This window comes from Colossoma macropomum, unplaced genomic scaffold (assembly GCF_904425465.1).
Source record: "Colossoma macropomum unplaced genomic scaffold, Colossoma_macropomum, whole genome shotgun sequence".
Lineage (NCBI taxonomy): Eukaryota > Metazoa > Chordata > Actinopteri > Characiformes > Serrasalmidae > Colossoma > Colossoma macropomum.
Window position 1 is genome coordinate 787,587 of NW_023494808.1, and position 15,785 is coordinate 803,371.

Below are 15,785 nucleotides of genomic sequence, written 5' to 3' on the forward strand. Positions count from 1 at the left end.
CTGCTCGAGTCTGCAGGGCTGATAATCGATCCAGAACAGCAGATCGATTACCCGGGTAAGGTTTATTATTTTCATTTTTCGCTGCTTTTTCCCGGCTTTTCACCCCAAAATAAAGAATATCTTTACCATAGGGTTACGGACAACAAACCACAGACCGGCTCTGTAGGCTTACTCAGTAACAGAAGCTCCTTTAGCGATAGTTAGCGGTTAGCGGAGGAGCAGCATGGCTCCCACTGCACTCACTGTAATTCAGAACATTCTGACCAAAACACTGAATTATGAACGATTTAACCGCTGACAACCCAAACGTGAGGGGTCTGCTGATGCTAAATATGTTAAATAACAGATTTAACGTCACAAGTCTTTAAAATGTTCATAGTTTTCTGTAATAAATATCATTTTATGTGAAAATATCCATACCACGTGTTATCTTTAAAGGGAATGAATCAAAATACCTGCATAATTAAACAGTTCAGATGTAAACAGGGTCGTTCAGAGGGGTTCAGAGTGGTTTGGTGTGAAACGCTCTGTTCTAGATAAACTTACCGAGTCAGAACTGTTCACAGTGGTGGTGATAGGAACCAGACGTCCACCTCTAAAAGCTCCCTCACAGAAAGTTCCTACATGAAATGGTTATGAATTCACTGCCTGATGACTGAGACACTGTTTTATGATAGTTTAGAGAACTTAAACTCCATTCATGGTGGAGGGATACATGCAGGGCGCTGTGAGGCAAAATAGTCCCCAAAGAAAACTTATTATTTCAGATTTTCCACTGTTTTCATCATCAACATTCATATAAACTCAGAAGACTCGTGTAGGTTCACTGGTGGTTCTGGATAGTAAATAAAAGGTCTATATTTGTGTTGTAGTCATGGCGACCCCTGGTTCCTATCACCACCACTGTAAAGACATCTGAACCATTTCACACCAAACCACTCTGAATCTCTCTGTTTACATCTCAATCACTGAAGTATGCAGACATTTTGAAACACTGATAGCACTGCCCTTAAATCCCCCTAACCCTTTGGGTTCTCACACGTACCCCAGTGTTTTCCTTGGTAACCTGGACTGTGTCTAAAGCAGGTGCAGGGCTGAAGGGTTAGTCCATCATGTCTGTGGAGGTGAGCAGGAAAAGAAAGCTGGAAGACTCTCCAGAGGACGGCAGAGCTCAGAAGAGGGCAAAGACCAGCGAGGAACCACAGGAGAACCACGTGGCAGAGGTACATATAGACCTTCTGCCACCATTCTGGACCACATACTAAAAACTACACGTGTCAGTTCTCATGTGCGACTGTTTCTCCTCCAACAGCAGCAGCATAAGCCTTGCATCACTCGTCCACTGGAGCAGCTGTGTGAGTCCATCAGTGTGGAGGACGTGTGGAGGCTGGTGCAGTACGCCCTGCTGAGGAGACACTACGGAGGAAAAAAACCAAGGTAAACACACACAGTTTGATATGATTCTTCTTTATTTATTTGTTTAATTTTCTTTTAATTATACTCTTATTTCTGCTGTTTTTCTGGGTCTTTGTCATAACATAATGTCAGTCTGTGAAGCACTTTGTATTGCATTTGATTGTACCGAGGACAGAAGTGATGATATGCTGTTTTATCCAATATGATATAAAGTATTAATTTTGTCATAACTCTTATACCATACCAACCTGAATACTGTGATATGATATACATTTTTTGGCAATACTGTACAGTATAAATACAATTTGACTGATTGATTGAGGCAGTAAAATAACAGCTCTGGAATTCCCTACCTGAATAATGAGTTACTGCAATAACAGAGCTCTGGAATTATCTCCATCAGTAATCAGTTACTACGGTAACAGAGCTCTGGAATTATCTCCGTCAGTAATCAGTTACTACGGTAACAGAGCTCTGGAATTATCTCCGTCAGTAATCAGTTACTACAGTAACAGAGCTCTGGAATTATCTCCGTCAGTAATCAGTTACTACGGTAACAGAGCTCTGGAATTATCTCCGTCAGTAATCAGTTACTACGGTAACAGAGCTCTGGAATTATCTCCGTCAGTAATCAGTTACTACGGTAACAGAGCTCTGGAATTATCTCCGTCAGTAATCAGTTACTACAGTAACAGAGCTCTGGAATTATCTCCATCAGTAATCAGTTACTACGGTAACAGAGCTCTGGAATTATCTCCGTCAGTAATCAGTTACTACGGTAACAGAGCTCTGGAATTATCTCCGTCAGTAATCAGTTACTACAGTAACAGAGCTCTGGAATTATCTCCGTCAGTAATCAGTTACTACGGTAACAGAGCTCTGGAATTATCTCCGTCAGTAATCAGTTACTACGGTAACAGAGCTCTGGAATTATCTCCGTCAGTAATCAGTTACTACGGTAACAGAGCTCTGGAATTATCTCCGTCAGTAATCAGTTACTACGGTAACAGAGCTCTGGAATTACTACTATGGTAACCATGTTCTGGGATCCTTTGCCATAATGATCAATTACTACGGTAACCAATCTCTGGAATTTTCTCTCTGACCAATCAGTTATTATGGTAATGGAGCTCTGGAGTTCTTTACCAGAAGAGTTGGGTTCAGTAACCAAGGTCTGGAATTCTTTACAGAAATAATTTTATTTATTAATAATTAACTTTACAATAACAATCTCCAGAATTCTGTACTTTAATACTAATGTGCCTTTACCTCTGTTGCTGGTGCTCTATAAATAAAGGTAGATTGATTATTAGATTGGATGATGTATTTTATGATTGATTGATCGATCAATGTGTTTTTTCTCTTTGTCCAGCTGGTGCAGACTCCACGGCCGGCGCAGGGTGGTCAGGGTTAACGTGGCGGTGCTGGAGGGACTGACGCAGCTCCACTTCTACACACATTACACTCAGTTCAAACAACTGAGGAGAAAATACAGCACTGTGAGTGAACTATTCACACAAACACGAGTCTTCTGTAAAATACACATTACACCCTGATCACTCGGCTCAGATACAACAAGAGTTACTGAACTTGCAGAGCCATGTTCACAAAAGTTGAACTTGACATTAAATTTCAGACATGAAATGTTTTCGCCCTGGGAATTCGGGGCACAGAATCACTAAACGCAGCAAATTCCATTGAACTTAATGAAATTTCACAGGGCCTTTACACAGGATCTCCAAAACTAATGTAGCTAAAACATAATGAAAGCTTAGCTTTACTCACTCAATCAATCATTTACAGAACTATCTTTAAAAATCAGGCTTCAGGGTGCCGTTTTTAGCTGTGCAGTATACTTTCGTAGAGGTGCACCATGGTAATTATGGGGTTATAGGCTTCCAGTACTGTTAGATACCAGAGGTGTGGACTCAAGTCATATGACTTGGACTTGAGTCTGACTTAAGTCACAAATTTGATGACTTTAGACTCAGAAAAACTCACAGTTAAAGAAACATGGAGAAGTGAAATGTTCCCAAAAATCATCAAACATTATCTTCAAATATAAAGTTTTTTGTTTAATTAAGTTCAGTAGTGCTTTTAAAATACTTTTCATGTGTAGTTGTGCTACTCTTTGTGTATACAGTATGCCTGTCTGGTTATCTGTGTACCATGGAGTTTGTTTTTTAGTTGTAAGGGTAATAATATATAATAATATAGTAATATAGTAATAATAATAAAGATTAATATACGGCCATACTCTGCTAACATGCTGTCATTAAAAGGCTGCAGCACTGTTACCATTATTCAAGGTTATGGACTTAAATTAGTGAAGAATGCAGACTGACCTGTTTAGGACTCGAAGATTAAGACTATTGCCTTGGGATTTGACTTGAGACTCGCCTGTACTGACTCGGGACTTGAATCGAGACTCGACTATCTTGACTTGGGACTTGACTCGGGACTTGAGTGTGAAGACTTGAGACTTACTTGTTTCTTGCAGTTTAAACGTGATGAGACGATAATCGCATGTTTATCGTATGTCTCTCTGATTAACAGTAGCGTATGTGTTTATAACTGAGTGTCCAAGTAATTTGACGTTATTCTGTTGTGTCCTCTGTTCCACAGAGATGTACTCTAGCGCCCTCCTCAGGGAACCTGCTGTCTGAGCTCTTCAACAGTGAACTCCCGAACCCTCAGATCCACACTGCGCCCCCAACAGGTCAGCCTGAACATTCAGATCTGTTTAACAGTGTCAGTTTTCATAGACTTAAGGCTTTGTGGATGTAGATTAAGTTCCGTTAGGGCTGCATCTCACAACCATTTTTATGATTGATCAAATAATTCTGGCTTCTTCGGTTCCTATGTCGCCCCCTACACTTCCTGTAGTGTATTACAGTCTGTCAGAATGACTGTGTGGATCATACGAACATTATAGAGGCTTTGTAAATGAAACAGTAGAAGCCATATCGCCCCCTACACTTCCTGTAGTGTATTACAGTCTGTCAGGGTGACTGCGTGGATCATATGAACATTATAGAGAATTATACCTTATGTCTACTCTCAGGTAAGACATTTATTAGTCTCTTTAATTTCTTTATATTAATGTGTTTGTGTTTGTGTGCAGTTGGTGTGTTGTGTCACCCAGTGCTGCGGCGGTTTGGCCTGAAGAAGAAAGGAATGAGCAGCTACCTGCTGACGGAGGAGGAAATGATCAAAAAAAGCTTTCCAGTCAAAGGTGAGAGAGAGAGAGAGAGAGAGAGAGAGAGAGAGAGAGAGAGAGAGAGAAGGAGGGAGGGAGAGAGAGAGATAGAGAGAGACTATAACTACAGTTTACATTCCCTATTTAAGAACTTCATAGACTCTGGCGTTTCAAGTGTCATGTTCAAATGCCTTGTTTAGAAATTCACAAAATTTTAGAATTTCAGGTTCCTGTTTAACCCTCTGGGGTCCACAAACTCGCCCGTGTGTCATATTTGATGTCTCTATATCTGTCTGTGATGATCCAGCTCAGAAATTCAGTTCAAACACTTCCTGAATCTGCAGAGTCGCCCTTTCCATTCCATCTTATCACGAGATCATACGACACTCACATCCGGAGTTATGAGCCTATGAAGAGGGGCTGAGATACACGTCATCTGCCTCTCACCGTGTGGAGCTGGTGGATTTGTGTGTCCGTCTACATTCTGTGTGAAACTGACCGATGGACACTCAGGAAATCACTAAGGACTGACCATCATGCCGGAAACACTCCATTCTTCATTCAGTCCACATCGGAGATTCATGTGAAACGGCGTGCAGAGAGTTTACAGCTGCTGAAGCTGCTGCAGCGGTTTTGGAAAGTAGTGATGAAGATAACGGAGCATTTAGATATGAAACATATGAGGATCATGATATATGAAGAGCCTTTAAAGGAGAGTTTAAGAGGAGATGAACAGATCCAGAAAAGTTCTCTTTATGTAGGCGTATCTCTGTGTGTAAGAGGTGTGACACTTCCTTCAATGCTCAATATAGCTCTGTTTCCGTAATGCCTTGCAGGTGGGCGGGGCTGTGAAGCATTTGTTTGCACTCAGGCTGATGGTCATGTGACTGACAGCAGCCCTCTGTTCGGTCTGGACTGTGAGATGGTGAGTCAATCCCAGACTACAGTACCCATAATGCAGTATCAGTAAAACACATCTGTAAGCTACTCCAGTGTTTTTTATAATTTATTATTATATTTTCTGTACGTTTTTTAAATTTCTGACGGGTAGGGGTTTTTTTCTTTCAAATATGCATGCCAGAAAAAAATTAAATTTTTTTTATCTCAAGATAATAACTTAGGTTCTCAGAATTTTGACTTAATATGTCCAGGTTCTGTTCAAATGACGTGTTCTCAACACACTTATGATGCTAGGCCCCTTATTTGGGTTCTGACGCCATCAGGAACCAAATAGCTGAATTCTTGTAGTTGTGGCTTCACAGATAAAGGGAATAATTTTGTTGTTGCATCCAGTTTATGGCATCTTTCAACATCAAAATATGTCACAGAAATGCTATGAAAATTAGTTATTAGAGTAAAAAAAAACACATTTTGAGAAAGTAAGTCATTATTTTGAAACGTCTACATTTCAAAAAATTTAAGAAAATAAGACTTTTTTAAGACAGTAAATCAATTGTAAGAAAAAATAATTATTTCAGAAAATAAAAAGGGAATTTCTTACACTGGTCACGAATTTCGACATATTCTACACTCTTAAAAAAGACGGTTCTTCAAGGGTTCTTTTGTAAAGACAGTGGTTCTCTATAGAACTATAAACACTCAAAGAACCATTTTGTGCTTAAATGGTTCTCTGCATGGTGAAATTGTTCTTCAGATTGATGGAGAACGTGCTGTGTGGGGTTCTATGGAGAGGTTTTTGAAAATGGTTCTATATAGCACCAAAACGGTTACCAGCCTGACGATCATTGTAACAAAAACAGAACCATGTATCAATCTGAAGAACGGTTTCATCATGCACAGAACCTTCTAAGCACGAAATTGGTTCTATATAGCACCAAAAAGTGTTCTTCTATTGTTACAGGCTTGACATCATAACAGTAGAAGAACTCTTTGTGATGCTGTACAGAACCGTTTTCAGAGAAGCTCTATATAGAACCATATAAAACACATTATTCATCAGTCTAAAGAACCACTTAACGACGCAAAGAAACCTCTAACCATGCAAAGGGCTCTTTGAGTGTTCATGGTTCTATATCAACACATTTTCTTTACCAAAGAACCCTTAAAGAACCATCTTTTCGAGTGTGTAGATGAGTCCAGAATGAACAGAGCTGTAGAAGATTCTGTAAGGACTGAAAAAGCTGAAGAACATCGAGAATGAAGTTAATATCAGAATTAATCAGGTTTGAAAAGTGGTGATCAAATCGAAATACAGATAACTCAACAAAAATGTGAATCGATAATTACAGTATGTTATAAACAGTATGTAATAATAAAAATATAATAATAATAATAACAACAACAACAATAATAATAATATAAAATACTAAATGTTAAAACCCTTGAAATATTGAATAGAATGTTTAAGAATACATTTTGGTGTTTAGTTTATCAGATTTAATTCTGCTCTGTATATGAATTTGTTATTTCATATATATATTTACACCAATTATTAATGTAGAAAGTGATTCCAAACGTTGGAGCAGTTCTGTTTTATTCCTCTACCCAGCAGAAGCAGCTTTCTGCAGTTAGTAAGGTGTGTGTTGTGTGTGTGTTGTGTGTTGTGTGTGTTGTGTGTTTTGCAGTGTGTGACGCAGGCCGGTGCTGAACTAACGCGAGTAGCAGTGGTGGACAGCAGGGGGAGCTGTGTACTGGACCAACTGGTGAAACCATTCAATCCCATCATCAACTACTGCACCAAGTAAATATACACAGAGAAATATGTTCTTCATGGGTTCTTTAGTAAAGGTAATGGTTCTAAATGGAACCATGAACACTCAGAGAACCATTTGCATGATTAAACATGAAATGGTTCTTTAGATTGATGGAGAATGTGTTGTATATGGTTCTATTTAGTATATGGTTCTAATAAAAAGGGTTCTGCTATTGTTGCAAGCTTGACATTGTAACAATAGCAGAGCCTTTTTTGGTGCTATTTCAAAAATGTTCTACATAGAACCATGTCTCTATCATGTCTCATGTTTTTGGGTCTGCACTGCAGTGTGAATTGTGTTTATCCAGTATGTATATCTGCAGGTTTTTGGGTCTGCGCTGCAGTGTGAACTGTGTTTATCCAGTATGTATATCTGTGGGTTTTTGGGTCTGCGCTGCAGTGTGAATTGTGTTTATCCGGTATGTATATCTGCAGGTTTTTGGGTCTGCGCTGCAGTGTGAACTGTGTTTATCCAGTATGTATATCTGCGGGTTTTTGGGTCTGCGCTGCAGTGTGAATTGTGTTTATCCAGTATGTATTCCTGTAGGTTTTTGGGTCTGCGCTGCAGTGTGAATTGTGTTTATCCAGTATGTATTCCTGCAGGTTTTTGGGTCTGCGCTGCAGTGTGAATTGTGTTTATCCAGTATGTATATCTGTGGGTTTTTGGGTCTGCGCTGCAGTGTGAATTGTGTTTATCCGGTATGTATTTCTGCAGGTTTTTGGGTCTGCGCTGCAGTGTGAATTGTGTTTATCCGGTATGTATTTCTGCGGGTTTTTGGGTCTGCGCTGCAGTGTGAATTGTGTTTATCCAGTATGTATATCTGCAGGTTTTTGGGTCTGCGCTGCAGTGTAAATTGTGTTTATCCGGTATGTATTTCTGTAGGTTTTTGGGTCTGCGCTGCAGTGTGAATTGTGTTTATCCGGTATGTATATCTGTGGGTTTTTGGGTCTGCGCTGCAGTGTGAATTGTGTTTATCCAGTATGTATTTCTGCAGGTTTTTGGGTCTGCGCTGCAGTGTGAATTGTGTTTATCCAGTATGTATTCCTGTGGGTTTTTGGGTCTGCGCTGCAGTGTAAATTGTGTTTATCCGGTATGTATTTCTGCAGGTTTTTGGGTCTGCGCTGCAGTGTGATTTGTGTTTATCCAGTATGTATTTCTGCAGGTTTTTGGGTCTGCGCTGCAGTGTGAATTGTGTTTATCCGGGATGTATTTCTGTAGGTTTTTGGGTCTGCGCTACAGTGTGATCTGTGTTTATCCAGTATGTATTCCTGCAGGTTTTCTGGTATTACCCGCTCCATGCTGCAGGGTGTGAACACTCGTCTAGTGGACGTTCAGTCTAAACTGCTGGATCTGCTGCCAGCAGACGCTGTTTTGGTCGGACACTCGCTGGATAACGACCTTCGTGCACTCAACGTAAGAACTCAGCACTGTCTGGTTCCCCAACATGAGCACTATAAAATTAGCTCAGACTGATGATCACGGTATTAAAGCAGAAACAGAGCTCTGCACACGAGAAGCCACTCAAACACAACCCTGGCGTAGTGTGAACGCTGCACGCTGACTGTAACTCAGCTACAGATAAATCTGCTGTTATTCTAATTTAGAGTGATGGTTAAATCTGTCTGTGTGGATTCATTCAGGACTCAGCAGGAGACACAGCACAGCAGAATTAAGAAATTAGTGGAATTATTAAACTAATCCAGAATTAACTGCTCAGAACTTCGCAGGAACAAAAGTACTATCAACTTTATTTGAACTTTATTGGAACTTTATTTGATTAAACACTAACACTATTAAATACTAGCCTATGTGTTTATACCAATACTACAACTATACTAGTACTACTAATAAAAATAAAAGTAACAATAATAAGAATAATAATGATAATAATTAAGTAATAATAGTAGTTTTCATTATTATCATCAGTAGTAGTAATAACTGTAATTAGGGCTGGGCAGTATGACAAGATATACCACTTTCATGATAAATTAAATCACAATACAATACAGTATGCTTTTGTGGGTATATTTTCTACATCATCAGTGCTTGTAGAGAACTGACCAACTGCATGTTTCATTATAAAGAGCAAAATTAGTCCAATTGAACTGGATTTAGTGACAAATACTGAACTGTATTTACAGTTTTTGATAGTAATTTTTAAAATGTAGAATTTTTTTGTTCTCAGTTCCAACTGATCAGGCAAAATAAATATCATGATATATTATGAACATTTCATGAAGTGTCGCAGTATTACATTTTTGCCTGTAACGCGTTATCCTGAACTCTGGTTAGCAGTACTATGAACATACTCAATACAGGATGAGATGCAGCTCAGGAAACCATATTTTACTGTAGCCCAGTGTTTGTGTCCTCCACATCACACTGTGTCCAATAGATGTGTTTATATGTTTTTGTTTGCATTTACATAAAAAATCTAATGAAACTTTGTGTGTCTGCAGTTGATTCACCCCCACGTAATCGACACTTCACTGCTCTATCGCAGAGAGTTCGGACAGAGATTCAAACTGAAGCATTTAGCACAGATCATCCTCAAGTAAGTACATCATCGCATACATATATATATATATATATGCATTTATTTATTTATTTATTTATTTATTGTATATGGTATGCAAATGTTTTAAGCACCAAGAATTTCTTATTTTTTTAAAAATAGTAGCTGATATCTTGTGAGCTGGTGTGAAGAACAAAGATGGTTCCAGATTTCTGTTCCAGCCTCACTTGGATTTAGTAAATTCCATCAGCAGCTCCTGATTTAACATAATGAAGTATTGATTAGATAAAGCAGGTATTGGATGATATATATATATATATATATATATATATATATATATACTGAACTTCCTCGGGGAGAGGGCTGGAAATGGATAAAAAACACGCTGACACAAGGTCACTACTTATTTTATTAATGTTCTTCATGTTTATTGTATTATTTGTGTTTTTGGGCTGAATCTTTCTGTAGTTCTGTAGTTTGGGTTAATAAATAATGGACTGCACAGTATTTTAAATATTTACTCTGTGTGTCTATATGAGGAGAGAGATTCAGAGTGAAGACAGAAGAGGTCATGACCCCTGTGAGGATGCACGCGCTGCTTTGGAACTCGCTCAGTATTTTATCAGCAAGGGACCAAGACAGGTACAAAAAACTACACTACCCACAGTCCTCACTGTCTCATTGTCACAGAGGCCTACAGTACCCACAGTTCCTCTTACATCAGCCTACACTAACTGCATTAATTCAGCCTACACTACCCAGACTCCCTTTTCATTCAGCCTACACTACCCACAGTCCCTCTTCATTCAGCCTACACTACCCACAGTCCCTCTTCATTCAGCCTACACTACCCACAGTCCCTCTTCATTCAACCTACACTACCCACAGTCCCTCTTCATTCAGCCTACACTACCCACAGTCCCTCTTCATTCAGCCTACACTACCCAGACTCCCTCTTAATTCAGCCTAAATTGCCCACAGTCCCTCTTAATTGTTTCTCTGTCTCTCTCTCTCTGTCTCTCTCTCTCTCTCGTTCTCTCTCTCTCTCTCTCTCTCTCTCTCTCTGTATCTCTGTATCTCTCTCTCTCTCTTTCTCTCTATCTCTCTCTCTTTCTCTCTCTCTCTCTCTCTCTCTCTCTCTCTCTCTCTCTCTCCCTCTCTATCTCTGTGTCTCTCTCTCTCTCTTTCTCTCTCTCTCTCTTTCTCTCTCTCTCTCTCTCTCTCTCTCTCTGTGTCTCTCTCTCTCTCCCTCTCTCTCTCTGTGTCTCTCTCTCTCCCTCTCTCTCTCTGTCTCTCTCGTTCTCTCTCTCTCTCTCTCTCTCTCTCTCTCTCTCTCTCTCTCTCTCTGTGTCTCTCTCTCTCTCCCTCTCTCTCTCTGTGTCTCTCTCTCAGGTTGTGGAGGCCCATCTGGAGGATCTGTGGGGAATGTGTCCTACAGCTCCTGTTAACGGATCTCTAAACGGATCATTACACAACAACAGAACAAGGTCAGTAACGCAGCTCTAGGTCAGTAACGGTAAATGATGGTCAGTAATACGGTCAGTAGTGGTCACTAATATGGCAAATGATGGCCAGTTAAACAGTCGGTAGTGATCACTAAGATGATGAAGTTCATGATGGTCAGTAGTATGGTCAGTAGCCATCACTAAGATGGTAAATGATGGTCAGTAGTATGGTCAGTAGCCATCACCAAGATGGTAGATGATGGTCAGTAGTATAGTCAGTAGCCATCACCAAGATGGTAGATGATGGTCAGTAGTATGGTCAGTAGCCATCACCAAGATGGTAGATGATGGTCAGTAGCCATCACTAAGATGGTAGATGATGGTCAGTAGCGATCACTAAGATGGTACATGATGGTCAGTAGTATGGTCAGTAGTGGTCTGTAATCATGTAATCATGGTCAGTAAAATAGTCAGTAGTCAAATAGTCTGTAATCTGGTAAATGATGGTCAGTAAAATGGTCTGTACTATGGTCTTAATACTCCGTTCTTTCTCTCTCTCACCAGCCCTCTCAGGTTTGGCCACGCCCTTCACAAAGCTGGCCAATCAGCTCTCTTCCTGGGCAGATCAGATGTGATGGATGGCGTCTCGTCCAGTCAGCTGTGGCGCGGTCATTACTGCAGCACGGATAAAGAGGTGTGACCACACTGTCACTGTAACAATTTAATCTCTTACTTTATCTCTCCTTCTCCACATATATGTGGCAGTTCAGCCCACAGTTAAGCCCCGCCCACTCAGCTTACAGCTAAACTGTCTCTCTGTCTGTCTGTCTGTATCTGTCTGTCTGTAGGTGGTGTCTGTGTTTAAGCGTGTATCTCAGTCTTACTCTCTCAGTGTTCTCCAGTTCTCCTCCTTGAGTGAGATACTGAGGCAGACTCCAGCAGGGGGGCCGGCGGGACCACCTTCAGCAGGTACTCAGTTGAGTCTCCCTGTTCCTCAGACTCTCCAAACTGCTCTTTTATTCACTGTTCTTCATGAATCAGTGCAGACAGGGGCTGAAAGCGCTCCTCTCGCCCGCTTCACGTGTGTCTAGATCACGAGTGTGGAGCTCGCTTTAGGTCCAGGCCTCATTACACTCAGTCCAGACTCAGTCCAGACTCAGTCCAGACTCAGGTGGGATCTTTGAGCAAAGGACAGCATTTATACAAGTACATTAGGGTTGATCTTCAAACAGAAGAGCGCAGTACAGTCCTGTTTGATGTGTCAGTTCATAGATATACACCTACAGATGCCGCGTTGTCTGTTGTTCTCTATGTGAGGCGGTACGTCTGCACGTCCGCCATGTTGGAGAGGTCCAGATCCGCTTGTGAACAGATTCACTTGTATTGAGAGACGATGAGTCTCAGGATTAAATCAGCCACAACTTCCTTATTACTCAACCGATTTTCACCAAATCTGTTTTAGTTATAATCATCAGACACAGATTAATCCAGGCTGCGCGGATCTGCTCTCGGTAGCTTTTACTACTTTAATAACTGATCGGGCTAATTAGCCGTCCGGACCAGCAGAAAAGTATTCAGTCTGCACCTGACGTTAAAAACCGAGTTTAGCGTGAGAAACACAATCAGACACATCAGCAAATCATCAATGTGTGAATCACTTCTAATCTTAATACACATAAAAATAAAATAAACCCCCAAAACACAGTAAGAAGGACGGAGCTAAGGTTGGCTTCCTATTCGCCAGCTTCTTGTTCAAGTTTTCCCGTTCCACCTTAAATGGTGCAGCGGTCACTTTCTGGTGCCTGAAGCTGCACCATTTAAGGTGGAACGGGAAAATTCGAACAAGAAGCTGGCGAATAAGAAGCCAACTTCAGCTGCGTGTAAGAAGGTGCTAACGCTAATCTATTATGAATATCTACATGGATTAAGGAATGTTATAACTTACCTACAAAGCTTTAATCATCACCGTAAATAAATCACTACTACATTAAGTTAAGATCCTGAATAGACTATTAAATGAAATGAGCTTCATATAAAACCAGAGGAAAAACAATCACATCAACAGGTTCTCTGTGCCTCATTAACCACACGGCCATATCTACACAAACACCACACAAACAATACGCATCACACAGACATGAGTGTGGATCACTGCGTTCCCTCCGTTATATAATCCTGTCCCACTTTCTGAGTGTGATATTCCTGAAATAGTGTAATTTTGGCGCCTGGCTGAACCCAACGCAGCATCTATGTATGAATATCTATGTGTCAGCTATGATGTTAGTTTATCTGCTATCTAACATCATAGCTGACGTTAGCTAGCAGAGAATCACTCTGATTCAGAGCGGTTTGGTGTGAAATGGTTCAGATGTCTTTACAGTGGTGGTGATAGGAACCAGGGGTCGCCATGACTACAACACAAATATAGACATTTTATTTACTGTCCAGAACCACCAGTGAACCTACACGAGTCTTCTGAGTTTATATGGAATGTTGATGATGAAAATAGTGGAAAACCTGAAATAATAAGTTTTCTTTGGGGACTATTTTGCCTCACAGCGCCCTGCATGTATCCCTCCACCATGAATGGAGTTTAAGTTCTCTAAACTATCATAAAACAGTGTCTCAGTCATCAGGCAGTGAATTCATAACCATTTCATGTAGGAACTTTCTGTGAGGAGCTTTTAGAGGTGGACGTCTGGTTCCTATCACCACCACTGTGAACAGTTCTGACTCGGTAAGATTATCTAGAACAGAGAGGTTCAGAGTGGTTTGGTGTGAAACGCTCTGTTCTAGATAATCTTACCGAGTTACTGGTTACATCTTAACCACTTAATTATGCAGAAAACTTTAAAAATTACCCTTTTACATATTTTGTTTGCTCTTTTTAGATGGCGGACAGGTTAAGACAGATGTGCGTGTTGTTTGTGGGTCCGTTCCCCTCTGACTTCACAGAAAGGAGAATACGCTCACTGCTCAGGCAATACGGAGACCTGCGGTCAGTCAGATTACTGCAGAAAACGCACGTGGTGAGAACACAAACACCGGTCAGAAATACAATGGCTGGCCACGTCATCACGTCCACCTCCTTATCAGCTCCACTTACTATATAGGTGCACTTTGTAGTTCTACAGTTACAGACTGTAGTCCATCTGTTTCTCTGATACTTTGTTAGCCCCCTTTTACCCTGTTCTTCAGTGGTCAGGACCCCCATGGACCCTCACAGAGCAGGTACTATTTGGGTGGTGGATAATTCTCAGCACTGCAGTAACACTGATGTGGTGGTGGTGTGTTAGTGTGTGTTGCGCTGGTCTGAGTGGATCAGACACAGCAGTGCTGCTGGAGTTTTTCAACACTGTGTCCACTCACTGTCCACTCTATTAGACACTCCTACCTTGTCAGTCCACCTTGTAGATGTAAAGTCAGAGATGATAGCTCATCTGCTGCTGCACAGTTTGTGTTGGTCATCCTCTAGTCCTTCATCAGTGGTCACAGGACGCTGCCCACAGGACGCTGTTGGCTGGATATTTTTGGTTGTTGGACTATTCTCAGTCCAGCAGCGACACTGAGGTGTTTAAAAACTCCAGCAGCACTGCTGTGTCTGATCCACTCAGACCAGCGCAACACACACTAACACACCACCACCACGTCAGTGTTACTGCAGTGCTGAGAATGACCCACCACCCAAATAGTACCTGCTCTGTGAGGGTCCATGGGGGTCCTGACCACTGAAGAACAGGGTAACAAAGTATCAGAGAAACAGATGGACTACAGTCTGTAACTGTAGAACTACAGAGTGAAACTATACGGTCAGTGGAGCTGATAAAGTGGACAGTGAGTGTAGAAACAAAGAGGTGGACTTGATATAGTTCAGCTGATGCCAGTGACCTTTAGAAAAGACCTGATCTTTTCTGTGGACTGTGTTTCTCTCTGTAGCTGTACGCTGTAGTCGAGTTTCAGCAGCTGGAAGGAGCTCAGCTCGCCCTTCAGTCTCTGAATGGTCACCAAATAAACAACAGACCAGTAAAGGTGAGTAACAGACACACAGTCATATGAGTGTTTGTGTTTATGTAATGTTTCTCTGTCTCAGTGATGTTTAAAGGCTGTATATAATGTGTATGTAATGTACAGTGTTGGATATAATGGTCACTATAATATTTGAATATTGAGACGTTGCCGATGTTGTTTACAAGTTATGTAATAGCCTGAATATTACATTGTCAGTTTTGTTTAAATGTGGTATCGTGGTGTAGCGCGGCCTGTGTTACCTCAGGAGGAGGAAGGACACTTCTGCCTCAGTGGCTTCTAAACTAGGCTTTTCAGTCCTTTTCAGCTCGCCAGTCCTTTTTTTGCTGTGGGTCGTCCCTCTCTCTCTCTCTCTCCCTCTCTCTCTCTCTCTCTCTTTCTCTCACTCTCTCTCTCTCTCTCTCCCTCTCTCTCTCTCTCTCTCTCCTCTTGCTCTCTCGCTCTGCTCTTTTTAAAGGCTGCCAAAGCCA

General features: G+C 41.0%; 1 protein-coding gene across 3 annotated transcripts; it reads left to right on the forward strand.

Moving 5' to 3' along the window:
• Positions 1–5: 5 nt before the first annotated feature.
• Positions 6–15,315, forward strand: LOC118798056 (RNA exonuclease 5-like). 3 transcript variants are annotated; one of them, XM_036557374.1, is made up of 16 exons: positions 6–55; positions 1,084–1,223; positions 1,313–1,437; positions 2,789–2,915; positions 4,042–4,135; positions 4,541–4,651; positions 5,452–5,540; positions 7,201–7,316; positions 8,604–8,742; positions 9,789–9,883; positions 10,384–10,486; positions 11,237–11,331; positions 11,854–11,983; positions 12,138–12,258; positions 14,181–14,318; positions 15,226–15,315. In XM_036557374.1, exons 2-15 carry the CDS (start codon positions 1,113–1,115, stop codon positions 14,234–14,236), a joined length of 1,512 nt encoding a protein of 503 aa, XP_036413267.1. In that variant the 5' UTR covers positions 6–55; positions 1,084–1,112; the 3' UTR covers positions 14,237–14,318; positions 15,226–15,315. The 3 variants fall into 3 exon arrangements, with proteins under 3 accessions (XP_036413267.1, XP_036413268.1, XP_036413269.1); XM_036557375.1 differs by having other exon boundaries at positions 18–55; positions 1,087–1,223; XM_036557376.1 differs by lacking the exon at positions 6–55 and having other exon boundaries at positions 1,050–1,223.
• Positions 15,316–15,785: the final 470 nt, after the last annotated feature.

Coding starts and splice junctions, on each gene's coding strand:
- LOC118798056 (XM_036557374.1), top strand. CDS start 1,113: ATGTCTGTGGAGGTGAGCAGGAAAAGAAAGCTGGAAGACTCTCCAGAG. Junction 1,224..1,312: donor AGGAGAACCACGTGGCAGAG/GTACATATAGAC, acceptor CTCCTCCAACAG/CAGCAGCATAAGCCTTGCAT. Junction 1,438..2,788: donor TACGGAGGAAAAAAACCAAG/GTAAACACACAC, acceptor CTCTTTGTCCAG/CTGGTGCAGACTCCACGGCC.